This window comes from Aplysia californica, unplaced genomic scaffold, assembly GCF_000002075.1.
Source record: "Aplysia californica isolate F4 #8 unplaced genomic scaffold, AplCal3.0 scaffold00134, whole genome shotgun sequence".
NCBI lineage: Eukaryota > Metazoa > Mollusca > Gastropoda > Aplysiida > Aplysiidae > Aplysia > Aplysia californica.
In genome coordinates this window covers 560,327-586,755 of record NW_004797404.1, presented here as the reverse complement: position 1 = coordinate 586,755, position 26,429 = coordinate 560,327, and the positions used below count along the sequence as shown (strand labels likewise).

Sequence of the window (26,429 nt, the reverse complement as noted above, 5' to 3'; positions counted from 1 at the left end):
AAATGTAGATCTATACATGAAACGTAAACCTATCCCCAAACCAAAGAGACCTGGACAAGCACAATAAAGAATAAAAAAGGGCATCTTCGAAAAAGAAACGTCAGCTGTTGGATCTAGCGGCGAGCTGTTGTAAAGATAAAGTAAAGACACTGGGGGCAAACAAATTACATTCATACTGGTGAAATGGTGAAAGCAACAGCTGAAGATGATGAGGAGGAAGAAGAGTAGGAGTGAAAAAAGAGAGGAAATTAGATGACAGACAAGTTATAATGAACAAAAGGGGTTTCTATCAATCTGAGAATCCTCAAAATTGCCACACCTCACGAACTACGGTCATATTTGATGAACACTTCTTTCTCATGAAACATTGAATGACTGTGATAGAATTAATTTGATGAAAACAATAGATTGCATTTATATAGAGCACTCTATCCCGTATCAGTCTGAGTGCTCTTAGTTTTACATCCAAATCGACAAGGTACAGATCACTCGGAAAACTGTTTCAAACTTGTCTGTCCCAATCACAGCCAGCTAGCCATAAAGTGACTTCTTGGATTTTTAGCCCAATGGATAGACGTCTATCAAATTCATAGGTGGAGTTTGTACAATTTATAAGTAGAAATAATTAAAGGTAACCTAAACTTGTGTAATTGGCTTCAACTGAAAATGTGTACAAATTTGACCCCATGTCGATTTTCTGTAGAATATGATCTAGATCATATCTCCTTTCATGGATTGCGAGAAGTAACCGACTTGGTCAGCATGCCGCACATTTTTTTTCTGATGCAATAAAAAAAAATTAGTAGAAACATGAATCTTGAGAGCAAATAAATTGTAACTACACAGGTCTATTATTAGCTACCAATATAATACTTTTATTTCCTGAGATTTCAATGTCAACGAGACATGTAACAAGAATAATATCTTCGTTCACCTCCTCAGTATAAACATTTCTGAAAATAATGATCTTTAAAAGCAAATTACAACATGATTATAAGTAACAGAAGAATACTGTATATTGAAAATAATCAAGAATATAAAAACATGACAGTATCCAGTCTGCTAACACAAACAACCAAAACCATATAATATACAGGCCTATGTCAATAAGAATATTTTTCCCCATTAGTAAAGGCTCATTTGGTTAAAGCGTCACAATCTCAATGATGTTCTCAAACTAAAAAAAAGAAAGTATCGCAACCAGACCAGAATCGCCTTGATTTCAACAGAATAGGCAATGAAACATTAGATCATGGAGGAAGAAGAATCTAATAGTCAAAGAACATCCCAAAAGGACAGGGCAGAAAAAGGAAAAAGTACAACACCCCCCCCCCTCAAAAGACCAAAAAAAACCCCCCCAACAACCCCAAAAAACCCCTAGAGTTCAGATTTTTTTTAAATGGACAAACGAACCTTTGTTGCAATTCCTGGGGAACAAAATCAGTGGCTTTAACTTTAAAACCCCCTGCTGTACAATTACATTGTTCAAAGGTGCAGCACAAGGATGGGTTTTTTTTCAAACATTTGTAGGAGAAAAAACACAATGAATCTTCACTCTTTCCATGACAGAGAGGGAAGGGTTTCCATGACTGTGCCAGAACTGTATTGTAATTGTATTGTTGTGACTGGTTGAAGGTGATGTTAGAAGAGGCCAGTAACCAGACATATTTTATCAAATAAAGTATACATGATGTGTAAATGAAACTGAAGACAAAGGAACAAGAAGGTGGTGTCTGGAAAAATATTTTAAAAATAGAGACAAAATAGGTAGAGGTTTATAAAACATCAAAAGAAGGGGTCTTTACTGCCAGGCTTGTTTAAGTGATGTCGATTAACACAGGTCTGGTCTTGAAAATGTGTTTTCTCGAAATGTTAACACCAAAATGATTTTAAAAAGGCAGCAAATTTCACATTAGACTTGACTTAGATTTGCAAGTCGTTCAAAGTATGGGGATTTTTAGGAAAAATGGGGATGGGGTAGGTGAGGAACGTTACACAGTTGAAGACCCCGGATCAGAAAATGTCCTGAGTGGGCCAGAACCAGACAGCAAGTCAACTCACACTGAAACTAATATTAGACTACTGTCCTGGCCAATGAGCTTAGCCGAAAATCAGTTCTGACATTAGGAATGCACATAACCTGGCCACGAAAAAATTGAACCTTTTTTTCCCCCAAAGACCACAAGGATATTTATGAAATACAATGTCTGAATAACCAAATGTGATGCAACACGGTGGAATCAGGCGCTCATCAATTTTTGGACATGTGAGGTTATTGGTGTTATCTAAAAGGTTATTCACATGCCTTGCCTTTGATGAAAAAAATATCCATTAATCTAAAATAGAAGTGGAGATATTTGCGACTGAAGGAGGTCAAGTCGCCTAGTTTCAGAAGTAAAATTTGTGAGAAAATGGCCGCCAAAGTCTGGTGACTTCCACAGCTTAAGAGTCTTTGAAAACTGCAAAATTACATTTTTTGTGCCTTTAATCAATGTTTTTCCATAGAATCCACACATAAAAATGTTTTTCAGTGGGCAGGCAGTGAGCAAAAACCAAATTTGAAAAAAATGTCCAAACTGGCCAAAATATGACGATTTCTCAGATTTCATTTTGACGAGTGCTTGATTCCACCACGATGCCTCACAAACGTATTCTAAAATATTAAAACACTTTAAAAACATGTCACAAAAGAATGCAGTTTACATTATTTACAAAAGATCAGTTTATAAAAATTGTCAGTGCTATGCTTTTCAGCAGAATTTAAAGTGATCACCATCATCAAAATCAAAATGAATAAAAATTGAAAAATAACATGACAGATAACAATAATTATTTTTCTAAGCCAATTGAGGATAAAACACAGTTGCCTAAAGTAGTTTAGTCGTCATATATATGTAATTTGCCTCTACGATGTGTATGACAGGATTTGTCAATAACACTAAAGACAGAACCTGTGCTAGTGTCTCTTTTAATGTTAAAATTCCTTAAGAACTTCAAATACCCTAAAAGTAAAAGAATTTTGCGGAAGAATGGTACAGTACCAACTTTCAAGTCATGCAAGCCTAACAATGATGCATCAGAAAAGATCCCTGAAAAATACAATCATCAGCTCCAAGATCAATCTATGTGTTACGATGCGGAGGAATCAGGCGCTCATCAATTCTTGGGCATGTGCAGCGACTGGTATAATCTCAAAACTTGTTCATTTGTCTTGCTTTCAATGAAAAAATTACCATTCTATCTTAAATAGAAGTTGAGATATTTTGAATTGAAATAGGTGGGGGTCACCTGGTTTCAGACTCAAAATTAGATAGAAAATGACCGCCAAAGTTTGGTGACTTTCAAAGCTTGAGAGTCCTTGGAAACTGAAAATTTACAATTGTTGTGTCTTTAATCAACCCAGAAATGTGTTCTTAATTGGACAACAATGATGTTGAGCCAAAAAAAACAACAACAAAAAGCGATAAAAATTGCCAAACCGGCAGAAAATGCCATTTTCTTTAGTTTAATTATTTTGACAAGAGCCTGATTTTACCATGATGCCTCACATATATGCCAACAATCAACTTACAAGATACATATTTCTCTTCTTCAGAGAAAAAAATCGCAAAATATATTTTTTTCCGACAAACAAGTATAAGATAATTTTTTTTCTACAAACAAGTAACATGATTTTTTTTCCAACATTCAAGTAACAAAATACAATCTTTTCCCAACTGGAAAAAGCATGGTTTTTTAGCTTAAATTTGAGGTCTAGCCCAATACATCAGTGCTCATTCAGTGTGAAGAATTTTATGCTGACTTTTTGTCTTCCAATGTGAGAATGTAATCCCATTCATCTGAAACAAGAGAAAAGATTAAATTAATCAGGTCTAAATCAATTATGAAACTTTCAGCAGTAAACTGTAGTAGTCAACTCTTCATGAATTGAAACCAAAAAGCCAGTTCAGTAGAGTAAGTAAGTTTTAGTAAGTAAGTGTATGGGTTTAACATCCCATTTACAGTTAGGGTGCTTAGAGGCCGTACGTGCTCATATGACCTTAAGCAGTTGCGAGCACCGTAAAACCACATACTAAACTAAACTAGAGGCTGTACAATTTAATGCCCATCTCCGATTGGACCGAGCCAGATGGATTGAGAGCCTTCGAAAATACAAAACAACTCCAGTTCAAGAATGCCTAGTCTGGGTTTCAAACCAGGGTTGTTTGCTCTGTAGTCCACCATGATATCAAATCAACTTACAGAATGCCCAAGTCTGTTCATTTCTTGTTGAAGCTTTCAAACTGCCACATCGCATTGAACCCCCACCTCACACATACAGCATGCTTTTTTTAACTCACTGAGAACCAAAGCCTAAGCAACCCAATATTCCCACAAAAAACAAAAGTAGGGGGTTTTCAAAACATCATACTTAGCTTTCATCAACCAACTCTCTTAACTCTTTAACCATGCAATTTAAAATCACATTTCCGCGTAATTCTCTTGTGTTTTGTGGAAATGCGACTATTACGTATTTAAAACCGCTGGTTGCGTGTCAAACGGATCAATAAAGCATTACTCAGACGTAGAATTAATTTATCTTTGACTTCTGGGTCAAACTAAAGGCTAGTTAACCCGTACTTTTTTTATATTCTGCCAGTACCATAATACAATAAAAACTTGGCATCGAATGGTGGTACCGTCCAGCCATGGTTATGGACCTCGACTACCGGACGCTGCCACTGTCCAGACAGGGTTAAAAGTTAGAGTTAATGATTGAATGAAAAGCATAATTGAATGATCTTTAAAAAAAACAACTAAGGAACTTGTGCTAAATGGTTTCCGTTGTACCACGATGACAATGAACTCATAAACTGAGACTGAAGAACAGACTTTTAATAAAGTGCTGCATTTTGTCGCTGCCGCAAGCAATCCACCAAGTCCAAATTTTGAGAATTTTCTTATTTTCTATTTTCACACCACTAGCGGTCCAGGCGTTGAACGTCAAAGATACAAACGCGTCAGTCTTTTTTTTCCCCCTCGGCAATTGATCATTATTACAATGATAAGCTAGTCTTGACGTAGACCTACGTAATGACGTAATGAATTGTGCGCTGGTCTATGGAATCAAAAGTTGCCGTTAGGCTCTACTCCGCAACACACCTTTTTGGTGAACAATCGAGATGACTCAGGCGTGCATTTGAAAGAATCGGTCTTTTTTTTACACAGCTCATAATACGCAGGCATTTCAGGCACTACTTGTGACTTCTCTTTATACATTACTTGCTCCGTGCCTGTAATTATCTACACAAAACCTCCTGTTTGCTATAACGAACACTCGGATTCAACGAGATTTTAGATCAGGCTCATTGAATCCGAGTTCCACTGTAATATAAGAGGGGGTGTACAATAGTGCTGTGTGGTACCTGCGAAACCCAGTGCCAGTCCTTTCCCGGCACAGGGCGTCGAGAACCGCCAGTTGAGTACTAATACTGGCAGTGATACCAGGAGGTGAGGTCTGAGACCATGCGTCTCGTTCCATGATCAGCGCTACCCTCATCCCCCCTCCCCAAGTCAGAATTGGGAGAGGCGAGCTGCGATGCAAAATCTCTTTGCGAAGTTTGCCGCTACGCTGGATTAAACTTTGCGTGTAGAATTTCTTAAATAGATGTAATTATCACCACTAAAAATGTATTTCACTTTTGGAATCAGGTTATCAAAATAAGCAAAGTGACTAATGCAAAACCTGATTTGATGCCATATTTAAACTTAAGCAAACTTCATTTTTGATTGTCAATATTGAATCTGAAGTTAGGTATCAAGGTCACCCGTTCCATTGTGCATCTGACGTCACAGCTACAAGGCCTAGGCCTGCACACTGCACTATTCAGCAGCTGTAAAAAACAAAGATGACATCACATCAGCACTACACCACTGCTGACAATCCATCCGTGGAACACTTGACAGAGAAAAACTCACAGAGCCACATAAGCAGGCGCTATTCTCGTTGCAAGCAACTTCGGTGAGTCACAGTTCGTTCAATCAAGTGTTCAGTAAGTGAATACACATTATTTTGTTGATTTTAATTTATTCTTTTTAAAATGGGGATTCCTTTTCCTTTCCGTTTAGTCAGTCCAGGCTTGGTGAATGTGAGTTTCACTGTACAAGATTTACTAACTTTAAAACTTAACATTACTTTTAAACTTACCATTGGCAATTGGCTGTACAGACAGTCTGGCCCTTGTGAACATCGCCATTTTGCTCAATGGGCCCCCAGTTCGAGCATGTTCCTGGTGGATCTTCTTCAACTCAGCAAGAGATATGAATCTCTTTAAAGGTCGAACATATTTCACATCTACCATGAACCATTTAGGGTTGTCTGTTTTGCATGAGCTGAAACATAAAAAACAACAAAAAATCAGTTAAGACATATATTCCATAAGACAACCAAAACGTGTTTGTGTTATAATTATAAGCATTGGAATGAAGAGCCAAAATTGTAGATTTTTCTTTCACTTTACCATAGCAGACAATTTAGTTATAAGCTTGGACACTATCCATCTTTATTTAAAAATCCTATTTTAATGTTTTGTTTTCGGAAAAGATGACTGTTGCACCAAAATCTCTTCCTAAACTTACACTTTCGTGTCGATAAGTGAAATAAACTTTAATAAAAGCATATGTACTATGACCACTGGCCCTTCAAATCATTACATTTAAGAGCAGTATGCTTGTAACGTTAAACGTAATTAATCAAAGGTATACATGTACAGTCAAACTTGCCTTAATAGAAACCTGACTTAATGGAAGCTCCTCGTTCCCCCTTTGAAATACTCCTCTTTAATTACCTGTATAAAATGGAAACCTGTCTAACGCGGAAATGGAAAAAAAAATCTGCTCCCTTCCGAGGGTTTACCCTGTCTAAGACGGAAAATGCTTTGCCCCCTCAGCCCTGATTTGAAACAAAACTCGCAAGTTTGGTTCCGCCAGCTCTAAACTTAACACCATGGTCATGTCGCTGGGCAAGGAAGGGGAGTAGGGGGTGCTATTTGGGAGTAGGCGTTACCCCATCATGTGAGCCCTGAGTGATACAGATGGCCAGGGTAGTGTGGGTGTGAAATCTCACGACTGCAGGAAACTTTCCTGGGTAGCCAGAAGCCAGAGGTGTGAAATTAGATTGACTAATGCCTGCCAGCCAAGAAAAAAGTTCAACAAATCATTGTTACATGATGGCAGTGAGGGGTGGCATTGGTTTACTGTGCTTGTTACACCGGTGGGCGGGGCTAAGGGTGGAAGCAAAGATGTTCAAACATTTCTGTTTTTAATAGGTCAAATAGTGGTCCTATGAAAGGCAAGCAGTGGTGGTAATTGGATAAGTAAGACTGACGCATGTCATTATCAGACAGGATAGCAATTGAGAGGTGTGAAGTTTTGACCACTGCTTGCCGATTGGACAAGTGATCCTTGATCCCACCGGCTGGGCCTTTGAACCCCCCCTCCCCCCTAAATTCCCCTGTCCAAGACATAATTTTTTTCTTGCTCCTTTGCAATTCCGTGCAACACGGGTTCGACTGTACTTTATTTTGAGCACACTTTACAGATATGTCAAATATTCCTTTTCCCAAAACATAATAATATAATATTATTACAATAATACCGTCTTGACAAATAACATGCTTACTTCAAATAAGAAATTTTGACTCGCACCAAATTATCCTAAAAGAATATCAACACTTAAGTAATCAGGTATAAGTTTCAAAACGGAACAATTTTCCTCACTTGTGAAAGTGACAATGAAAAAAGTACAAAAGAAAAAAACACACAAAATCAAAGGCAAATACACACTAGTTATCTCTCTCAGCCCACGGTGTTTCAGAAAGAAAGTAAGCTTACTGTTAGCCAGCGGTTCAGACGTAATAAACCTACAATTTTGAAAACTGATTTTTATAGCAGTTTCTTAATGAGCCCCAGAAATATTTCGTACAAATTCAAATTCTAGATGTTGAAAAAAGCAAGACAACATACATAATGTAGGTGTGAAGGCTATTGTTAAGAGAATGAAGTAGTTTTTCAACTCTCCTGAAAGATGTTATTTGCACGGCTTGTGACATCTGAACAGCTTGTTCAACTTGTTGACGCTATTCTTTTGGCTTCCACACCAAATGTCTCTCTGAAAACACTGCTATATATTTATGAATTGTTCGAAATGTACCTTACAAACATCTGAAAACTATGAAATTAGAGACCTTAGTCGTGTACTAATTTGTTTTAACTTTTCAAAACTGCTAAAACTTCCAGTAGACACACACTCAACACAAAAGGTGCGTTATCAAATAGACCTGGACACTATGAAGCCAGTCCCCCTACACACAAAACTTCCAAAGGTCTTTATAGTTCAAAAGAACCAATACATGCAAAAGTTCAAGTGGACTCAGAGTGACTACAAGAAAACCTCTGTCTATATTTCCTGAATATGATACACTGTAAAGCACCTTGAGCAGTTTTGATGGTAGTGGCGCTACAGAAAATTATCTGCATTATCATTATTATTTGACTGATCTTATTGAAAAGAGTTACTAACCCTGAATAGAGCAATGTATTGACTGCTTTTCTATTTCAACACCAACAATGATTGACTTTTCTCTTTTTTAATGCAGCACTGTCACTTAATCTTTTCTTTTGGAGAAAAATAAGAGAATCTAAGAACTTAATTAAATTAAAGGTCAAAGGAGGAAGTAGTTGGAAGAATAGCATGGTTTTAGCAGGATGTAGCCACACTCCATACAACCAGTGTTTCCCAGACTTGGCTCTACGATAATTTCCAGAACTGGGACATCAGTCACTCTTCAAAATGATTAGAGCCACAGAGAACTCTAGAAACGTGACCATAATTAGAATCCCGATGTTTCGGGCAACATTAATTTCTGCGGCAAGAAATATTTATTAATGAGAATTTAGTTGTATACATTAAGCTTAATGTATGTGATATAATATACCATCTAATTCCAATAAAGTTTTATTTATTTGGTGAATTCGGCACAAAAACATGTGCAAAGGAAATCTCTCAGAAGTGCAAGAGTACTACAACATAATACTTCATAAAAACAAAACTTTTCAAAAAGTTTAATAGAAAGTTCTAATACTTGATGATATAAAAGTAAATCCTATTTCTATATAGATTTTTTAAACGTTGACTGATAGAAACATCCATTTAAAAAGCAATTTCTCCTATTTCTCAAGGACAGAATTTACAACGAAAGTATTACAGTAATACCTGTCATAGTGCGGGTCTTTAGAATCAAATTGTGTGTGGTCAGGGTAACTTTCTTTGACTACCTGTGTAAGAGTCATTGGAAGAAAAACATACACTGTTTACATTATCAACAATTAACACTGTACTATCTATCTAAAATAAAAGATACACAAGAGATTACGGACACAAAGAGAAGTAGTCTTAGTGGAATAGTAGTCTCCGCCTAAGATCCCGCTGCTTACGATCCTGGTCACTTAAGATCTCGCTGTTTTGAGAATGCAGAATTTTTACTATACAACTCTGATTCACTCTGAAGGTCTACATTCGGCTAAGATTCTGCATTTCAGATCATAATTTATGGAACAAAAACCCTGATGGGCAGGGTCGATCAACCAAGAGTGAAAAGTTGAGATCATTTGAACTGCCCGTCGCATCAAAGATCAGCCACTCTCGTGAACGTGATCACAAAAGCGATGTAAAACTCTATGAAACGGTACAATGTTTTCCCCAGACGGGATCATACCGAGGTGTGAACTGACCGCTCGCATCACAGCTCTCCACCTAAACTTACATCACACGCTGGGTGGGTAGGGCCTACAAGTTCGCTCCTGACGGGACCATATTGAACAGTAAACTCTTCCCTGACCATAGCAGCAGTTGTCTCTACTCCCGAATCTGTGAGACAGACTGAATTTGAATTGGTGTGATCACAACGTAATGAAGCGTTACGAAAAAGATAGGAGGAACTCTGTCAGAGATGGAAAGCTATAAATTTTGGACAGGTAAGGGGGGGGACTGGATAAGAATAGACCTTTAGACTCACAATAGGATAATAAATGAAAATGGCAAGCCCCATGCCACTGTGATTGGTCATAAAGACTGACCACTCTTTGCTCACCATAAGTCATAAACCCACCAAAGGGTCACGTCAGTTCATTTCAGAGTGAAGGGGGACCATTCTACCCTTTGGGCCTTAACATGGGTCACCGTAGATTTTCCCCTTGGCACTTCAGCTAAGATCCTGTTCGCCTAACACCCCACATTTTCCTAGCTCCCGAGCACCGGGATCTTAGGCAGAGACCACTGTGATACACTATTTCGGAAAGTTAACCATATTGACTTACGACAAACGCATCGAACTTGGGCTCAAGTCTCCATTTTTAAAAAACTCAGTTGTGCCGTACTCTTTTTATGATGAGGTAAACATGACATAAGAAGTTTAGACCCTAACCATCATTTTAAGCCAAATATAATTTATCATTATATACATTAAACAATATTCCACTGTTAGCGATCATCTCATATCTATACAATTCTACTATATTTTCAGAGAACCAATACGATGAGATGTACTATTTTCTAGAACGAAACATATTTTTAAAAATAAATTCAGAATATAGTGAAACTCACACCCAACAAAACGTTTCGAACTTTAACTTTATTGAAACGAAAGGGTGTCTAATGTGAGCTTTCTGACTGATAGCGACATGGACATCTGCTCTGGATATACCACTGTGCATGATTAAAGGGAAAAAAACAGTGGTGCCCAGGAGTACTTGCTTCTCTTGGTATAGCCCCTGAACATGGTGGTCTGGTGAGCATAGGATTCACCTTCTGGTTTTTTTGGTGTGAACTACATCAGAACTGCTTTATCAACATATTCATGTACATATATGTTGGTGTTGCAAGCAATCCAGTTGGGCCCATTTGGGCACTTTTTACATCAGAGACAAAAAAACCCCAAGTTTTTGTTGCTTTGTTCCGATCAGGAATTATGATGAGCAAGAAAATTGTAAACCTTGACCATAGCAATGAACTGCATTTTGGTGATGCTGAAAGGTGCATCCTTGATAGAGCTTTGGGAGCGTGTAAAATTTGAAAATTCTCAAAATTTGGACTTAATGGATTGCCATCAACAGCGACAATTGTTAAGCTGATGTCCAAGGCAGCTAGTGTCTTACCCTTGTCTTTCAAAAAAAAATGTTGACAGAGACCTTAATGCAAAGCTGTGTTCTCTACAAAATATGCTCTATTCTTTCATCTTTTTGACTTGTTCAATACAGAGCAATTAGGGGTTCAAACTAGAGGGGTTCCCTTCTGTTTGCCGCTATAACGAATGTGTGAAAAGAAAACTGGGCTCAAATGGATGTCTGTGACATGACAGACTGTTTGCTGAACAACTTGGATAATACACTGCTAGGGCCAGCTTTGATTAGGCCTACAGATCTGTGCGCAAGTCTTTTTGTAGATCTATGTCTTTGAACTCAGTAGCTTGGAGAAATCTATGAAGTAGTCATGCCAGAACTGCAACTAAACCGATGATCCATGCCCAGCACACAGCCCCCCCCCCCCCCCCCCCCCCCCCCCCCTCGTGCTGACCACTCATACGACCCCTCCTGACTCTGGCACATGCCCTCAAAGCAAGTCTTGGTATGATAGGATGCTTTTCAATGGTGAATAAAATGGCTGTGTCTCTAAAAGGTCAATCATAGCCTGTACCGTATATAACACACAATAAGCCTGCTAATGGTCCATGTTGCAGGGCGGTCGAAAGTCCCCTAGGAAAAGAGTAAAAGGTTTGAAATGAGAGAAAAATGTGCGACGCCACATCAGAGAGGGCTGTTTAATCTGCAAATGACTTCACCAAGTTGGAGCTCCCTCATTGACATGTTCACTGTATAAAGATATTTCACTAAAACTAACGAATTGTGAAAAAGGACAAATCCTTCTCCTTTTATAGAGTTTTTCCGAGGTTAGGTGAATGCAAGTTCCACTGTACCAGAACAACATCTTACTTTGCAAATCCCAACGATTCCAGGTTCCTTGCAGTTGCTATGGTAAAAAAACACATCATGGCCGTTCTTCATCTGGTCCCGAAGAAAGTTTCGAGCCTTCAAATAAAAGAACAGATGGGAAATGAATTGTATGAATGTAATCATCAATCAAATCAAACCTCTTACTTTAAGCAAGTATATATTACATTTAATGAGTTTGAAAAAAAGTAGGCATTTACTTATTTAAAAATGGAATCGTTAGTCCCGTGGTATGGTATAGGTTCCATCCTTAATTTGTGTGGAATGGTCTATTGGACATCTCAGGGTTAATCATCATCAAGTGTTTCCCATCCTTTCTCTCAGGGCAGTCAGCATCAATGTCCTTGTCTTCTCAAGAGTAGAGACAAAAAAGGTTAGTGTGCAGGTGCATAGGCTAATGACACTTTGAGAGCTGCCACATAAAGAAGAGTAGCCTAAATCACTGCATTTTTAAAATTCATAACATAACCCATAAACACGAAAAAACCAAACCCACTTGTGCTTTGATGAGTGTGACAACCAGCAGTCCACATACACTAGTGGGCTGAAGGAAAAGGAAAAAGATAAAAACTTACTGAATAGTTTCTGACCCCGTCCCAGCACGCAGTTTGGTCTGGAGAAGACTTCAAATCTTCAAAACTGAACTGAAATTAGAAACAGAAAAACAAAACACAGTGTTGAAAGAAAGACACAATTTTTTTTTAAGTTTTAAAAAATCCACCTCTATTGTTCATATAACTTATCAACATTAAACAATATATCTGATCATCAATCATTGTTGACCTCCCTCCTCAATTAAATAAACAAAACACTACACTCCTATATTTTTCCAAAAACCAGTACACTTTTATAGAAGTCTTTACGCACTGTTTTCAAGTAAGAAATTTAGTTTCACAATTCAGATCAACAACACTTTAGGATATCAGCTTCTAATTGATACTGTGACTGAAGCTTGTTACATAATTTTACTATGCATCAGGGAACAAGCTCATTAACATAAAAACTATCATTAAGGACCTGAAACGTCTGTCTTATTTTGTACACACACAAAAATTGTTTCAGTAAACATTTTACTGCACTTACAACACAATTAGGTCATAAAATCGCAGAAGATTAGGTGTTTACAAGAGAGTAACAAACATAAGAAATAAGGAAAAGAAATAAAAATGATAGAAATTTTTTTTGAAAAAAAGAAGAAAACCACACCAGGCCACCCGTCAACCACGCAAAGAAATTCCTAGCATTAAAACTTTACTTAACTTTACAAGAAATTCTCTTTCCATGAATTTCTTGTTCTCAGGGTTCTACTGTATTTTGTTTTACAAAGCAAACCTCTTTACCTTCCAAAAGGTGTCAGTATTGCCCAAGGGTAATTATTTCATAATAGAAGAAACAAGGGAAGCCAACAGGTGGGAACTGAGCTATGCCTCTAGAAATTCCCCCTAAGAATCCAGTCTGTTTGAAAAAATAGTCTTCCGGTCTCTCTATGACTGGGTTCTTTGGCAGAGACCAAGAAATATGGGGAAGAGAAATGCAGTCCGGATTGTGGCTTTATAAGTCCCAATATGCAATGGTAGCAGTTTTTATCCCATTTTACCTCAACTCCATTAAAAACGCCTCACTTAAAGAAATGCACTTGGAATGAAAACTATTGCATGGATTAGTAAAAGCGTTTACACGGAGACATGAGAACATATATTATCAACAGATGTTGAAAAAAAGAGGTGGTCTAATCCCGGCTTGTGTGTTTATGTTGTGTAATGTTAAACATACCCCCTTTCAATAAATGTACAGTAACGAGTTTGGCCGCCTTTTGTTGCAATGGTATTGAGTGTTCGACACTGCATGCACGGAGTAAGACTTGGAATGGTTCTCTGTGGTATCGGTAGGTTATTCTATTCTGCGATCAATGCACTGCGAAATTGCTGCACATTGATGACCTGATGGTTGGTGTACACTTCTTTCATCATTTTATGACTTACGCAGAACCTAGACTGTTAAGAAACACAACCCCGTCCCAGTCTCTGGGCATCCACTTTGAGTATTGGTTGCACCAGTCTACACGAGCTTGTCAGTGTGCAGTAGTAAGCACCAGGCCTTTGTAGGGTCTGCGGTTTCTTAAACCTGCCTTCGTCAATCGACACCACACAGATGCTGCACTTACTGTTTCTCTAGATCCCTGAGGGTCTCTCGCTGTTAGTGGCCAAAAAACCGATCTCTTGGGTAGCAAATATGAAAAATGCTGATCATATGTGGTTGTAACCCTTGGTTGCCCCGCTCTTGGTTGGTCAGTGACATTTTCAGTTGTCTGGAAACTTTTCTTGCAGCCTTCCAGTTGTCCGTTGATCAATATTAAACTGTGCCGCAAAGCGTCTATGACTTACACCAGTGATGAGCATCCCAGTGGCACCGTTATGCTCCTCAGTGCTCAACTTGGCAAACAGTTGAGAGTAAAATAAAGGGAACTGAACGCATTTCTTCCTCACAACAGTTAAGTGATAATTTGTAGAGCAATCACAGCTGATTCATTGCAGTAACAATGTTTTACATGTTTTATGTCACAAAAGGAAAGATACCATACCAACAAAAGAAAGTTCGTCTAATGGCCTGATAGTGGACAATAGCAGTAACAGCTAACACTGTGTTCTTTTCATAAAACACATGATTTTTTAAAACGCTGCGTGCATTTGAAAAGTCAGGCGTTTTTAATGAAGTTTATTATTATTATTATAATATATATACAGTCGAACCTGTGTAAGACGGCCACCCATTGTCAAGGAGAAAAGTGGCCGTATAAGACAGGTGTCCGTCTTAGGCAGGACTGATCGAGATGAAGAAAACAAACCATTCCTTTCTGAGAAAACAAACCTTTCCTTTCTGAGGTCCCAACCAAAGGTAGTTGCATTGTTGTTGTTGTTTTCGCTGGGTTTTCTTTTATTTTGTTGCTGCTTTTGTGCACGGGTGACAATAAAACGAAATGTGTCAGACAAGGAGGATCAAGTGCTATGGTAAAACAAACACCCGTACTACCACTCGGAGAACAAGCGACGCTTCTGTCACAAGTTCATGTTGACGTCCATTGTTACTTTGGGTAAACAGTGACCACTCATCTCACTTGCGATTTGTGTATGGGTTCTGGGCGGGGCTTATGGGTTATGAGGGATCACACGCTTACTTCACCAGCAGCTGAAAATTAATTTTGTTACCTATTGGTCAACAGTGGGAGGGACCTACGCAACATGATCAGTTGGAGGGACTACCTAGCAACGACAGGTTTTTAGATGATGGCTCGCCCACAACGCCAGGGGCCAATGCACAATTTATGACAAAGCGTAATGGAGTCACTAAGGTGGCCGTCTAAGACAGGTGTTTTTTGCTTTGTGTGATAGGGGTTGTGTGTTGAAATATGGTGGCCGCGGCGGACAGGTGCCCGTTTTACAGTTAAATTATATAGAAAAAACGCAAGGGGGGGGGAAGGAAATGGAAAGTGTCCGTTTGTACAGGTGTATATATATATATATATATATATATATATAAAACTGTCTTAACCAAAGTTATTATGATAACTGATGATTATGTGTGTTTTGAATACAAAGAATGGAAATGAGAATCAATTTGGGACCTGAAAATCTGTTTGCTATGTGCGTGTTCACTATGTGTGTGCTAAACTGTATTGTTATTATATTACAGTAACCATAAGTCTCACCGTTCTCTTAGATTCACATTATTTTAGATAAGTTCAAAATAAAGCGCTGAATATCAGCTTTCCCAATTTTGAACTAGCAATGAATTCTCACAATAAAAAACTGAATGAATGGTTTGTATTTCAATTTGGTACATTTTTGCATTTTACACCGAAACTGATATATACCAATAACAGAGATGAAGACTATTCAAATATAATTCAAATCAACATTTAGGAAAATCAGAAAGTTTTTTCCCCCATCCTTTAAGGGAAACTCACCTTTACATCAATACCTTTCTCAAAGCGAGAATCTGGTTCAGATTTGACAAGCCAGTGAGAGTACACTGGAGAGTTGTCTTTTCCGTTTGGACTTTTATCCTTGGATTTTGAAGCAACTTTCTTATCAAAGACTGTTTCTTTACTGCCACTCTGCTCCTTGCGAGTCTTTTTCTCATCTGAAAGTGAAAGAGTAGAGTTGACGTTAATTTTGATATATATATATATATTATATATATATATATATATATATATATATATATATATATATATATATATATATATATATATATATATATATATATATATATATATATAATATATACAAAAAATTTCTACAGAAAATGTTTTCCTGAGCCAGAAGTACACATACATTAGAACTGGAGCAATTCTTTAATTAAGCAGTCTGAGTCCATATGCTGACCTTCCCAATTGGGTCAGGAAATGCAAACTGCAATGGTAATGGTATGGACACATCACCCGTTGATCTGGCCCTGCCAAGATGATCCCGCAAAGGCAGCGTCCAGGGAAAAAGGAGCAGAGGCAGACGGAAGAAGAGCGGGGAGGACAACATCAAGGAATGGACAGGGCTGGAACTCAAAGACATGCTCAGGAAAGCTGAAGACCTGAAGGAGTGGAGGAAGCTGGAGGCCAAATCTTCAAAAGTGCCCCAACAGACATCCAGTCAACGGGATAGATGGTGAGATGGTGGTGGTGAAGTCTGAATTATAGATTAGGATTTTTAAACTAAAAGCGTAACAAGACCGGAGCAACATTCATTCCCAAGTTGTTATATACTTTCATCTGGGGGTAATACATTTTGCTGACCACTGGCATTCTACAGAGTAACTTGAGCTCAAAAGACTTAATTAACGACATGTTAACAGTTGTTTTTTGTTCTTTTTTTTTTTGGGGGGGGGGGGGGGTAGGTGTTTTACTACACTTGCAACTGCATAATATGAGCATAAGCACATCAGTTGGTAGGAAATTTAGAATTTTGCTCAGGTGATGGCCGAAGCCTAGGCCTACTCTTATCGATTTTGGACCACCAAGGGACCTTTAACGTGTGCAACTTGCAAATTAGATGCCTCTCTTTCGTACTATATTATGTCTGATCCTTCTTTCACTATACCCTCTTTCTATTCAGAATCAGTGAAAGAATTTGCAGTCAGGTGATCGGTGCACTCATTCCTTTCTTCCTTCTTTCTGTTGAGTCTCCTCCTCGACCAGGACAAATAGCGGTAATTATTTCCTATCCATGGGCAACTGATATATATATATGAAAATACAGTGGAACTCGGATTCAACGACATGAGATAGATTCCCCGGGCTTTTATTTGCTTATTTAAAATTAATAAAAATAACCCGGATTCAACGAGCACTTAAATCAGCGAGCTCGGATTCAACGAGGTTGCTTCCAGGGTGAACAGCCCCCACAGACGTGGCTTCCATTTTTCTCCCAGAAAGAACATTTTATCTGCTAAACCAGAAACTCAGCCTCAGTATCTTCGTAGGCATCTGGTATTAGATCTGAAGTCTTCTTGGAGTAGTAATTGTAGCCAGTTCTTTATTCATAATCTTTGAAGTAGGCTGGATTTGACAGCAGACTCATAGAAGAATGGCACACTTGCCAACATTTGTGATGTTACAGTCTACAGTGTTGAACAACCCTACGTCATTCCTGAAGCCTTTTCAGTTCGAAATACTGTGGAATCCTGTTATAACAAGAGGGACGGGACTGGTGCGAAATATCCGATATAGTAGGATTTTTGTTAAAAGGGATCCAGTGATAAATTCAAGGGAAATAGTAATGTAGGCCTAATCTATGAGATTGGTGTTCAGTTTGTATCTTTGTATTACCTCCCCTGATGATGATTGTGTTCAACACGACCTCTAGGTCTTACTTGATCAAAAATCGAATCAGGTTTCTTTCTCAAGCACTAGCGATGTTCACAGCTCGGCGATGGCGATCAGAAAGAAAGGGCTCTAGGCTAACTCGCCCGCTGTCTTGTCCCCTACACCACTACACCCTGCGGTGCGTTCCGTTTTCTAGCGCATGTCACACATTCACTCCATCCATCACAGTCACAGCACTGTGACCTCTCCATCCCCGCATCGGAGAAGCGAGAGGCATGGTAGACCTAGATAATCTAGACTAGGCTGGCCTATCATGCGTTGCGTTCTGCTTGTCTGCGCATGCCACACCCTCCCCACTCATTTGCTCTGGCCTTCATTGTTGACACACACGTGGGCTCTCCCATTCTTTGTTACGCTAGTTCACCAACAAGTTTCTCAACTTGCAAGGTTTTACGTTATGTATCATTGGCCCATGCCGTGTGCACAGCAGCAACAATATTATTGATCTGCTATAGACACGCCTGTTTGTCTGATAGCGCTATAGCAGTATTTTATTTACAATGATAAAGAAGGGGGAAAAAAAAGGTTTTTAGAAGAGTGTCTTTATAACAGACCTCGTTATTTCAGGACTCGCTATAAGTGGACTCCACTGTAACATGAATGTCTCGATTTAGATTCATCTAGACTCTAGATCTAATCTAGATCTAGATCCAGAATCTAGTCTATCTAGATCTAGACACTCCCAATAAAAATACATAAACTAGTCAACAAAAGTTAAGGAACATTTGGGAAAAAGTGTATAACTTCGAAAGTAAACTTCAACACGAAATGAAATCTGGTACACATTTTAAAGGGGCTCTCGTGGCCTAGAGGTTAAGGTGTTGGCCTCTCATTCAAAGGTCCTGGGTTCGATTCCGGGTAGCGACCAAAAAATTTTCTTCTCTAAAATTGTCTCCTTTCACATCCTTTCCTGATCTCTAACAATGTTCTGTTGTCTGCTTTCATTTCCACTTTCTGCCCCCACCCCCTCACCTCCTTTGCCCCCTCTTCTGGGCTCCTGACTCTTTCTGCAGCCTTTCTACTGCTACTCCTTGGCTCCTCCTAACTGCTGTCTTTCTGCCACACCCCTGATCTTCTGGTAGGAAAGATCTACACCTAGCCTTCTCGGACAAGGGCGAAAAATCTTGGAGGGCCCGTGTGCAAGTTGCGCACGTTAAAGATCCCTTGGTGGTCTAAAATCGATAAGAGTAGGCTTCGGCCGCCACCCGGGCAAAATTCAAAATTTCCTATCAACGAAAAAGTATTAGGTGTGTCCCGCGCGCTCATATGACCTTAAGCAGTTGCGAGCGCCGTAAAACCCTATACTAAACAAACAAACAAACAAACACATTTTAATAAACATGTGTATACCAAATAACAAAAAAAGAAAATTAAGTTATTCCATTTTAACTTGCTTGAAAAGTTCATTGAGTTTGGTAGGGGTTAAAATCCCAAATCACAAAATTGTCAAGTGGTTTCGAAGTTATGTTAACTTCTGACTACAACAAAAACAAAACAGTTCCGATGATTTCAATAATGAGTATTCCCACCACGATTGTCCTGGCACTCAGTACTCCGGCTCCTCATCGAGTTCATGAGGTTGATGAACACTCTCTGAGGCATCGCCTGCCACTCTGCCTGCAGCATCTGAAACAGTTGCTGCGCGTCTCCTGGAGGGGGGTAGTTGTCTCTGACTCGACGTTGCAGCTCATCCCAGAGGTTTTCTATGGGACTCAAGTCCGGACTGCAGGCCGGCCAGTCCATTCGGTTGATGCCAGCCTGCTGCATGAAGTTTTGGACAAGCAACGCTCTATGAGGTCGGGTGTTGTCATCCTGGTACACCGCGTGTGGCCCCATCTGCTGCAGAGTAGGTAGTGCTAATGGGCGGAGTATCTCATCTCGGTAGCGTATTGCAGTGAGATTCCCTTGCACATGGTACAGAGGTGTTCTGTGGTTCAGACTGAATGCACCCCATACCATCACGGAACCACCACCAAAAGGCACCACTTCTCTGATGGCTGCATCGAGGAGCCGCTCTCCGGGTCGCCTCCAAACCCTGATACTACCGTCATTGTGATGCAAAGAGAACCGGGACTCGTCGCTGATGAGAACGTTTGTCCACTGTTGATGTGTCCATCTTACATGACATCGGCAAAAGGAAAGACGAGCAGCCTTGTGTACTGGGGTGAGACGCTGACGGACTGCTGGTCGACGTGCATTAAGTCCAAACTCATGAAGACGTCTTCGTACTGTCTGACAACTAATGTTAACACACGTTGCCGCTCTCAGCCGTATCTGAATGCGATTTGCAGGATGAGCGGATCTCGACTGCAGAGCTTGTCTTTGAATGAATCGGTTTTCCCTTGCATTAGTGTCTCTAGGTCGACCTGATCTTGGGCACTACCAGTGGCATTGACACGCTGAATCAGCCGTGAAATGACAGAAACGGACAATCGAAGACGTGTAGCAACTTGTCGGAGTGAAACACCATCTTGTACCCAAGCAAAGGCTCGTCCTCTATTTACATCAGACAATTTCTGTTGAGGAGGCATGTTTACGCTTAGCCCTACAGCAACAGAATGGTGTATCCACAGGGCAAATGAGTGTGTGCAACTCACTCACGAGACATGAATCTTGCACGTGAAAACTGATTTTTGAGCGTTCATCATTTTTCTTGACTGTAAGAGCGAGAGAATAAAAATCGACAATTTGAAAACATTGGGCCCGTTTGCCCCCTCCCCAGCTCAGCGCACAGGAGTCACGTGCATTTCAAACCCTGATGTGTACAAGCCCATTAGTTTAGTCAGAGAGTAACATTTCACCAATATCTAGCTTAACTAGTAAAAGTAAAACCTCGAAAGAATGCATGCAAATATATCACTGTTTTTACAGTGCATTCCCTAACTTTTGTTGACTAGATCTAGTTTATAAAGAAAAGATCATTCATTAATAAGAAAATGTTTTATAAGAGAACAATTCTGAACCTGAACAGAAACAAAGTGCAATGACGTGAATGATCATACCGTAGTGTCTACATACACGGTAACCAGGCATCTAGTCTCAGTATCTACGTACGCGGTAACCGGGCACCTAGTCTCCCCTAGTCTTAGTATCTCTACGTACACAGTAACCGGACACCTAGATCTAGTCCCAGTATCTAATCTACGTGATTTTCTTTTTTTAAAGGTACAGTCCGAGGAGGGGTGGGGATGAAGGCAACACCAGAAGACAAAAACTGGACTTGGAGTTCTGAACTGCCCGGTTACTGTGTACGTGACACCAGGAAGTATTGTATTTAATTATATAATATTTAATATAGTCTCTGCTGACACTGAGACTAGCCTACATGCCCTGTTGCCGATTACCGTGTACATAGAATAGATATTGAGGCTACATGATGACATGCCCGGCAACCGTGTACATGACACGGAGACTACGTGCCCGGTTGCCGGGTACCGTGTACTGTACATAACATAGACACTGAGGCTAGGTGCCCGGTTACCGTGTACGTGTAGACACTCCGAAACTAAAAAGTAAAACGCAGTGGCTACGTTCACGGCGCCGTGAACGTAGTCTGCAGGCTACGTTCACGGCGCCCTGAATGCAGTTTGCAGGCGCTGTTGAGGCTACGTTCACGGCACTCAAGCTTCGTTTAGACGAAGCGTCCACAGCCGGTTTTAGTCAGTGACTACAGTGACGTATATTTAATATTTTGGCCAGCTTCAAATGTTCCATCCCATAAGATGAATAAAAAAGAAAAAGCCTGGGAACCGACGCAGAGAGAAAATGACGGGAATAATTCTTATCATAATAGCAAACACCCTCTCTCTCTCTCTTTCTGTCTGTCTCTCCCCTTTCTCTTTCCTTCTCTCTTTCTCCCCCCCCCCTCTCTATTTTCTCTGTCTCTGTCTGTCTGTCTGTCTCTCCCCGCCCCCCCCTTCTCCCTCCCTTTCTCTTTCTCTCTCTCTCCCTTCTCTCTTTCTCTCTCCCCCAACCTTCTCTCTCTCTGCCTCTCTCTCTCTCTCTCTGTGTGTGTGTGTGTGTGTGTGTGTGTGTGTGTGTGTGTGTGTGTATGTGTGTGCGCGCGCGTATTATGTCTTTGGTCCAGAACGAGACATTCATTCTTTCATTCAAACTATTTGCAAGCGTATTTCATATCATGTATGCATTTTTATACAGTAAAGAGATTAGGAAAGTTGATAGCACGGTTATTTTTTAAATATTTCTTGCAACTACAAGACACAAGACAAGAACTGAAAACGAAAGCTCTCAATATTATTGCCAGGTCTCCTTATCTGAGAAACTCATTATTGGTCAATGTTCCCTTTACTCAACTTTACTGTTTTATTTTGTTCTACACCAAAACTGTACTTGTGTTTATATTTACAGACAGACAGACAGACAGACAGACAGACAGACAGACAGACAAACAGAGATTTTAGATCAGTTCCTACTCTCAATTCATTCTTTTGTTTCAGCCTCATAATCGTCTCTTTCAATGACATTTGCTGATGCTGATGCTAGCGTCTAATCAACAAGATGGGAGTGCTGTTTCGGCACTACCCCAGTTTCAACAGTTATTGAGCTCAGAAAATGCTTTTTGAACACCTTTCCAAAATTCTTTGAAGCCCTAGTCTCAATTTCTCAAGATTACCACAGCCTACTGCAATGACATCGACATTCTTCAGCACATCACACGACAGTTCGAACATTGAGGCACTAGTGGTGTAGGCATAGTGATGGAATATATCGTGAGAGTGATAATAGTGAAGAGGAAACTTTAGATGGGGATGAACTTGCTCCTCACCCCATTGCCAAAAAGAAAATTTCACCAATGAAGAAAGATAAAGAAGTAGGTGACAATGACGGATATGCACTTTTTTATTCTGCCTTTGAGAACCCACCATCAAATAAAGTGCCAGCAAAATTTACAAGGAAGTGCAAAAGCTATGGAGGCTGAAACAATATTCACGAAATCAGCGGAACACTGAGGTTTAGTATGCAGCAGGATGCTGTGTGACGGAGATGCCAAATCTCATCAGATGCTCAATTTTTATGGTATTTATGACTTTGAAATTGCAAAAGATGACTACACATATTGCATTAGCAAAAGTATATTCAATGCCCTTCAGAGCTTCCAAAACACCAACAACGAAGAGCTGAACAGAAAACTAATGAAGATTGAAAAACAGAGCAGTTACAAATGCCTCACAAAACCTGGACGTAACAGATACTTGAGTTCATTAGTTTTAATTTTGTTTTTGTTCAGGAGCTGTTGGTTTCTTACCGAGCTCGAAACCTCTTTTGCACACAGACCCTGTAAAATTTTGAACATCTGCTGTCAGTGAGGAAAGAGGCCACGAAACTGCCATGGTTTTGGGTGGCCTGGGGTGGAATGAACAAAGCCGCTCTCGTGCGAATCAACGGATGCCTTGGTTTAGTGGACTACATCGCGCAAGTGCTGGAACGTCATGTCTAACCCTTATTTTTGTCAAGGTGTTATTCAAGTAGTCATCCCCATGCGAAACACGGCATTTTCTCATAGGGCCAATGCCATTACAGATTTCTTAAAAAACCAAATCAAGTCAACGTTCAAATAGTTAGCAGCAAACAGCCCCGATATGAATCCTACAGGTATGTGAAGTCCCATGAAACAGCGGCTGAAGAAAAACGACTTTGCCCCCAATTCAGACCCTTTGTTTGCAACTCTCTGTGACATTTGAAATTAAACGACTGATAAATATGTCCAAAACTAAATAGAATTGATGCCCAAAGGTTTCGTACACAACACAAAGCCAATGATTCCTAAGCAAAATAACAATGAACACAATTAGTGTTGAGTCGAAGCTTTGTGTGGTATCTGTGATTGCTCTGTTTTCCGTTATGTTTAAAACTATCGTGACAAAATATCGTAATAAAATATTGTTTATTGCAAAGTGATATTTCGCGAGGCGCATTTTGTTTTGAGAGTGTAGATCTAGACCTTCTAATTTTTTGCATCTCTCAAGATTTATTGCCTCATTCCAGTAGAGTGTAAATGTAGGTCAATGACTTTCAGTTGATGTTAATGCACCGATCATTCCTTTCATCGAAAGGGGGCCCAGCTAGTTCAATATATCGCCATTCGATCAATATTGATATTCAATAAATGCGCAAAGACAATTTAATTACGTTTCTTTGATTTCGCGCAATTTTGCCAAGCCTTATTTTTTTAAGGTCAATTTTGAGTGACAACGTCTCGGGTGTCTCTTAAAATAGATTAAATATTAATGTGTCAGATGATGAAGAATTTATTTAGCTTTAAATATGTATGCTGCATGAGTGGGTAATGCAAGGCTTTAACACGATGACTGGGTGAATACATTTTCAAGTTTCTTTTGGACGCCACTGTATAACGAACTACGTTTACAGTAAGTTTTGCACCTCCAAACTTTTAGGAGTTTTCTCTCAAATTGGGCTCTTTCAGTGGGGGTGGGGGTGGGGGTGGGGACACAAAAATCTATCATGCGAAAAGTTGTTAAGATATCGTCATAATTTTCGGAATATTGATAGATGAAACATTATTCTAGTGTAATAAGTAGTGACGTCAAAATAAAATCTTGAATAAATTATATTATTATAAATTTAATCCATTGTTTGGATCTGAGATTTTTGTGGTCAAAATTTTCCCATATTTAGGACCTCGATTCTAGAAAAGATTTTCCTCCTACATCAAAAATGCCAAGTCCATCCTCTAAAAACAGCCACGGAAGGCTGCAAAACCACTTATTGTAACATTTAAAATCATTTCTTATGATAGATTTTTTAGAAATGTGTGCATTTTCTATATATGACATTCTAATATGGCAGGCGTTACCATAGCAACACAAAAGAATTTTCAAAATTTTACTTCATGACTTAATTCTCCACTCTTTTTATATTGATGCTACCCAATGATGCTACAACATTTGTAAGCTTAGTTTCTTCTTCTTAACGAATTTCAAAACCTCCCCCGCATCATGCCTTAGCCTTTAACCGGCAGTGGACGCTCCGTCTAAACGAAGCTTGAGTGCCGTGAACGTCGCCTCAACAGCGCCTGCAAACTGCATTCAGGGCGCCATGAACGTAGCCTGCCAACTACATTCACGGCGCCGTGAACCTAGCCTGCAGACTACGTTCACGGCGCCGTGAACGTTGCCACTGCGAAAGTAAAAAGGCGTTGAAAGAGTAGATCTAGATCTAGTAGATCAAGATTACTACTGTACTTACCTAAATTATTGGAATCACGCCTTGAGCGGCCTGAGGCTGGAGTTTTCCGTTTCCTTGGAGGCATAGTAGATCTATAGTGTGCAGTGGGGATCCCAGATAGAAAGCCTCTGAGCTTCTTACCTCCTCAGGCCAGGCTCCTCACACTCACTCAGCAGAAGCAAGCTATTTCCAGAGGATATTTGGGAGGTATTTTTCTTTTTTTTCCCCAGAACCGTTAAAATGCGCAAAGCATCGTATGTATAGCCTAATCTAGAGCTACAGGTACAGACTTACAGAGGTCCAGAACAAGTCGTGCTATTTTACTTTCAACTTTCACAACTCTTTCTCACTCGTAATAAATCAGTTCAGTGGTTAAATCGCCTCTCCCGCGAAACCATATAAAAATAGGAACGGATTATCATACAATTTTATCCTAATTCGTGACGTCGTGAATGCTTGCACCAAGGACTTCCTTGCCTTGGCTCGCACCTGTTACATTGGTTGACAAAAAAACTTTTGACAAGGAATAATATGTGAATATAATCAAATAATTATTGTGCTTTTTTTTTACAAACACAATGATACCACATAAGATCTAGATCTAGGCTAGATCAATTTTTTTTCGGACTAGAAAATGTTTTATTTGTGCTGTTTATTCGTGCAGTAGAGTATTTTGGTCATAAAATGACGCATGCGCGTGAATGCCTAAACAGCATTCCAAAATGTCTTCTTATGTAGATTTGATGAGCTAATTTGACATTGAAGTCCCTTTTCGTGGCTACAGATTTGCCTCATATATCATGTGATTATTCTGATTAAATGGTGTCGTATCGAAATAAGAGCTGTTCAGGTGATTTTATACCGTTATGTTTTCTTTGCATAAAATAATGCCCAGTTGAGTCTAACGGACTCTCGTTGTTATGGACGCTAAAATGTCTGCTCACAAGGCATCACTTCCATCAATTGATTCTTTTTTGAAGCTCATTGTTTTTGTTCATTCAGTGACTTACTAAAACTAACAGAAGATCCCCAAAACGCGTTAATTAAATACCTTTCTTGATATTTTTTTACTTTCTCTCCCGTCTTACACTTAGCTTAGAATCTAGATCTAGATCTAGATATCTAGATCTAGATCTAGCTACTGAACTGATATGTTGTCAGTCCATTTTCTACTGATGTTGTGCTGAACTCGAATATCAACTTCATTTCCAATGTCAACTTCATTTCCGTCGCAAATTAATAGTTTTTTTTAAATATTTGATTGTTCTTAATCGAGATAGACATGCATTGGACCAATTGG

The 26,429-nt window shown here is 39.4% G+C and overlaps 2 protein-coding genes across 2 annotated transcripts in view; one reads left to right on the top strand and one right to left on the bottom strand.

Moving 5' to 3' along the window:
• Nucleotides 1-3,681: 3,681 nt before the first annotated feature.
• LOC101861579 (thymocyte nuclear protein 1) lies at nt 3,682-25,716 on the bottom strand. Its single transcript, XM_005096659.3, has 7 exons — nt 25,151-25,716; nt 16,010-16,185; nt 12,621-12,689; nt 12,028-12,123; nt 9,254-9,315; nt 6,188-6,372; nt 3,682-3,839 (listed from the first exon to the last, which is right to left on the bottom strand). The coding sequence occupies exons 1-7, from the start codon at nt 25,212-25,214 to the stop codon at nt 3,793-3,795; spliced, it is 699 nt and encodes a 232-aa protein (XP_005096716.1). The 5' UTR covers nt 25,215-25,716; the 3' UTR covers nt 3,682-3,792.
• Nucleotides 25,717-25,825: 109 nt separating this feature from the next.
• The window catches only part of LOC101861358, a 29,073-nt gene continuing 28,469 nt past the window's right edge, over nt 25,826-26,429 (top strand). The window contains exon 1 of the mRNA XM_005096658.3: nt 25,826-25,979. The gene's annotated coding sequence lies outside the window, so the exon portion shown is untranslated. The remainder of the gene's footprint in view (nt 25,980-26,429) is intronic.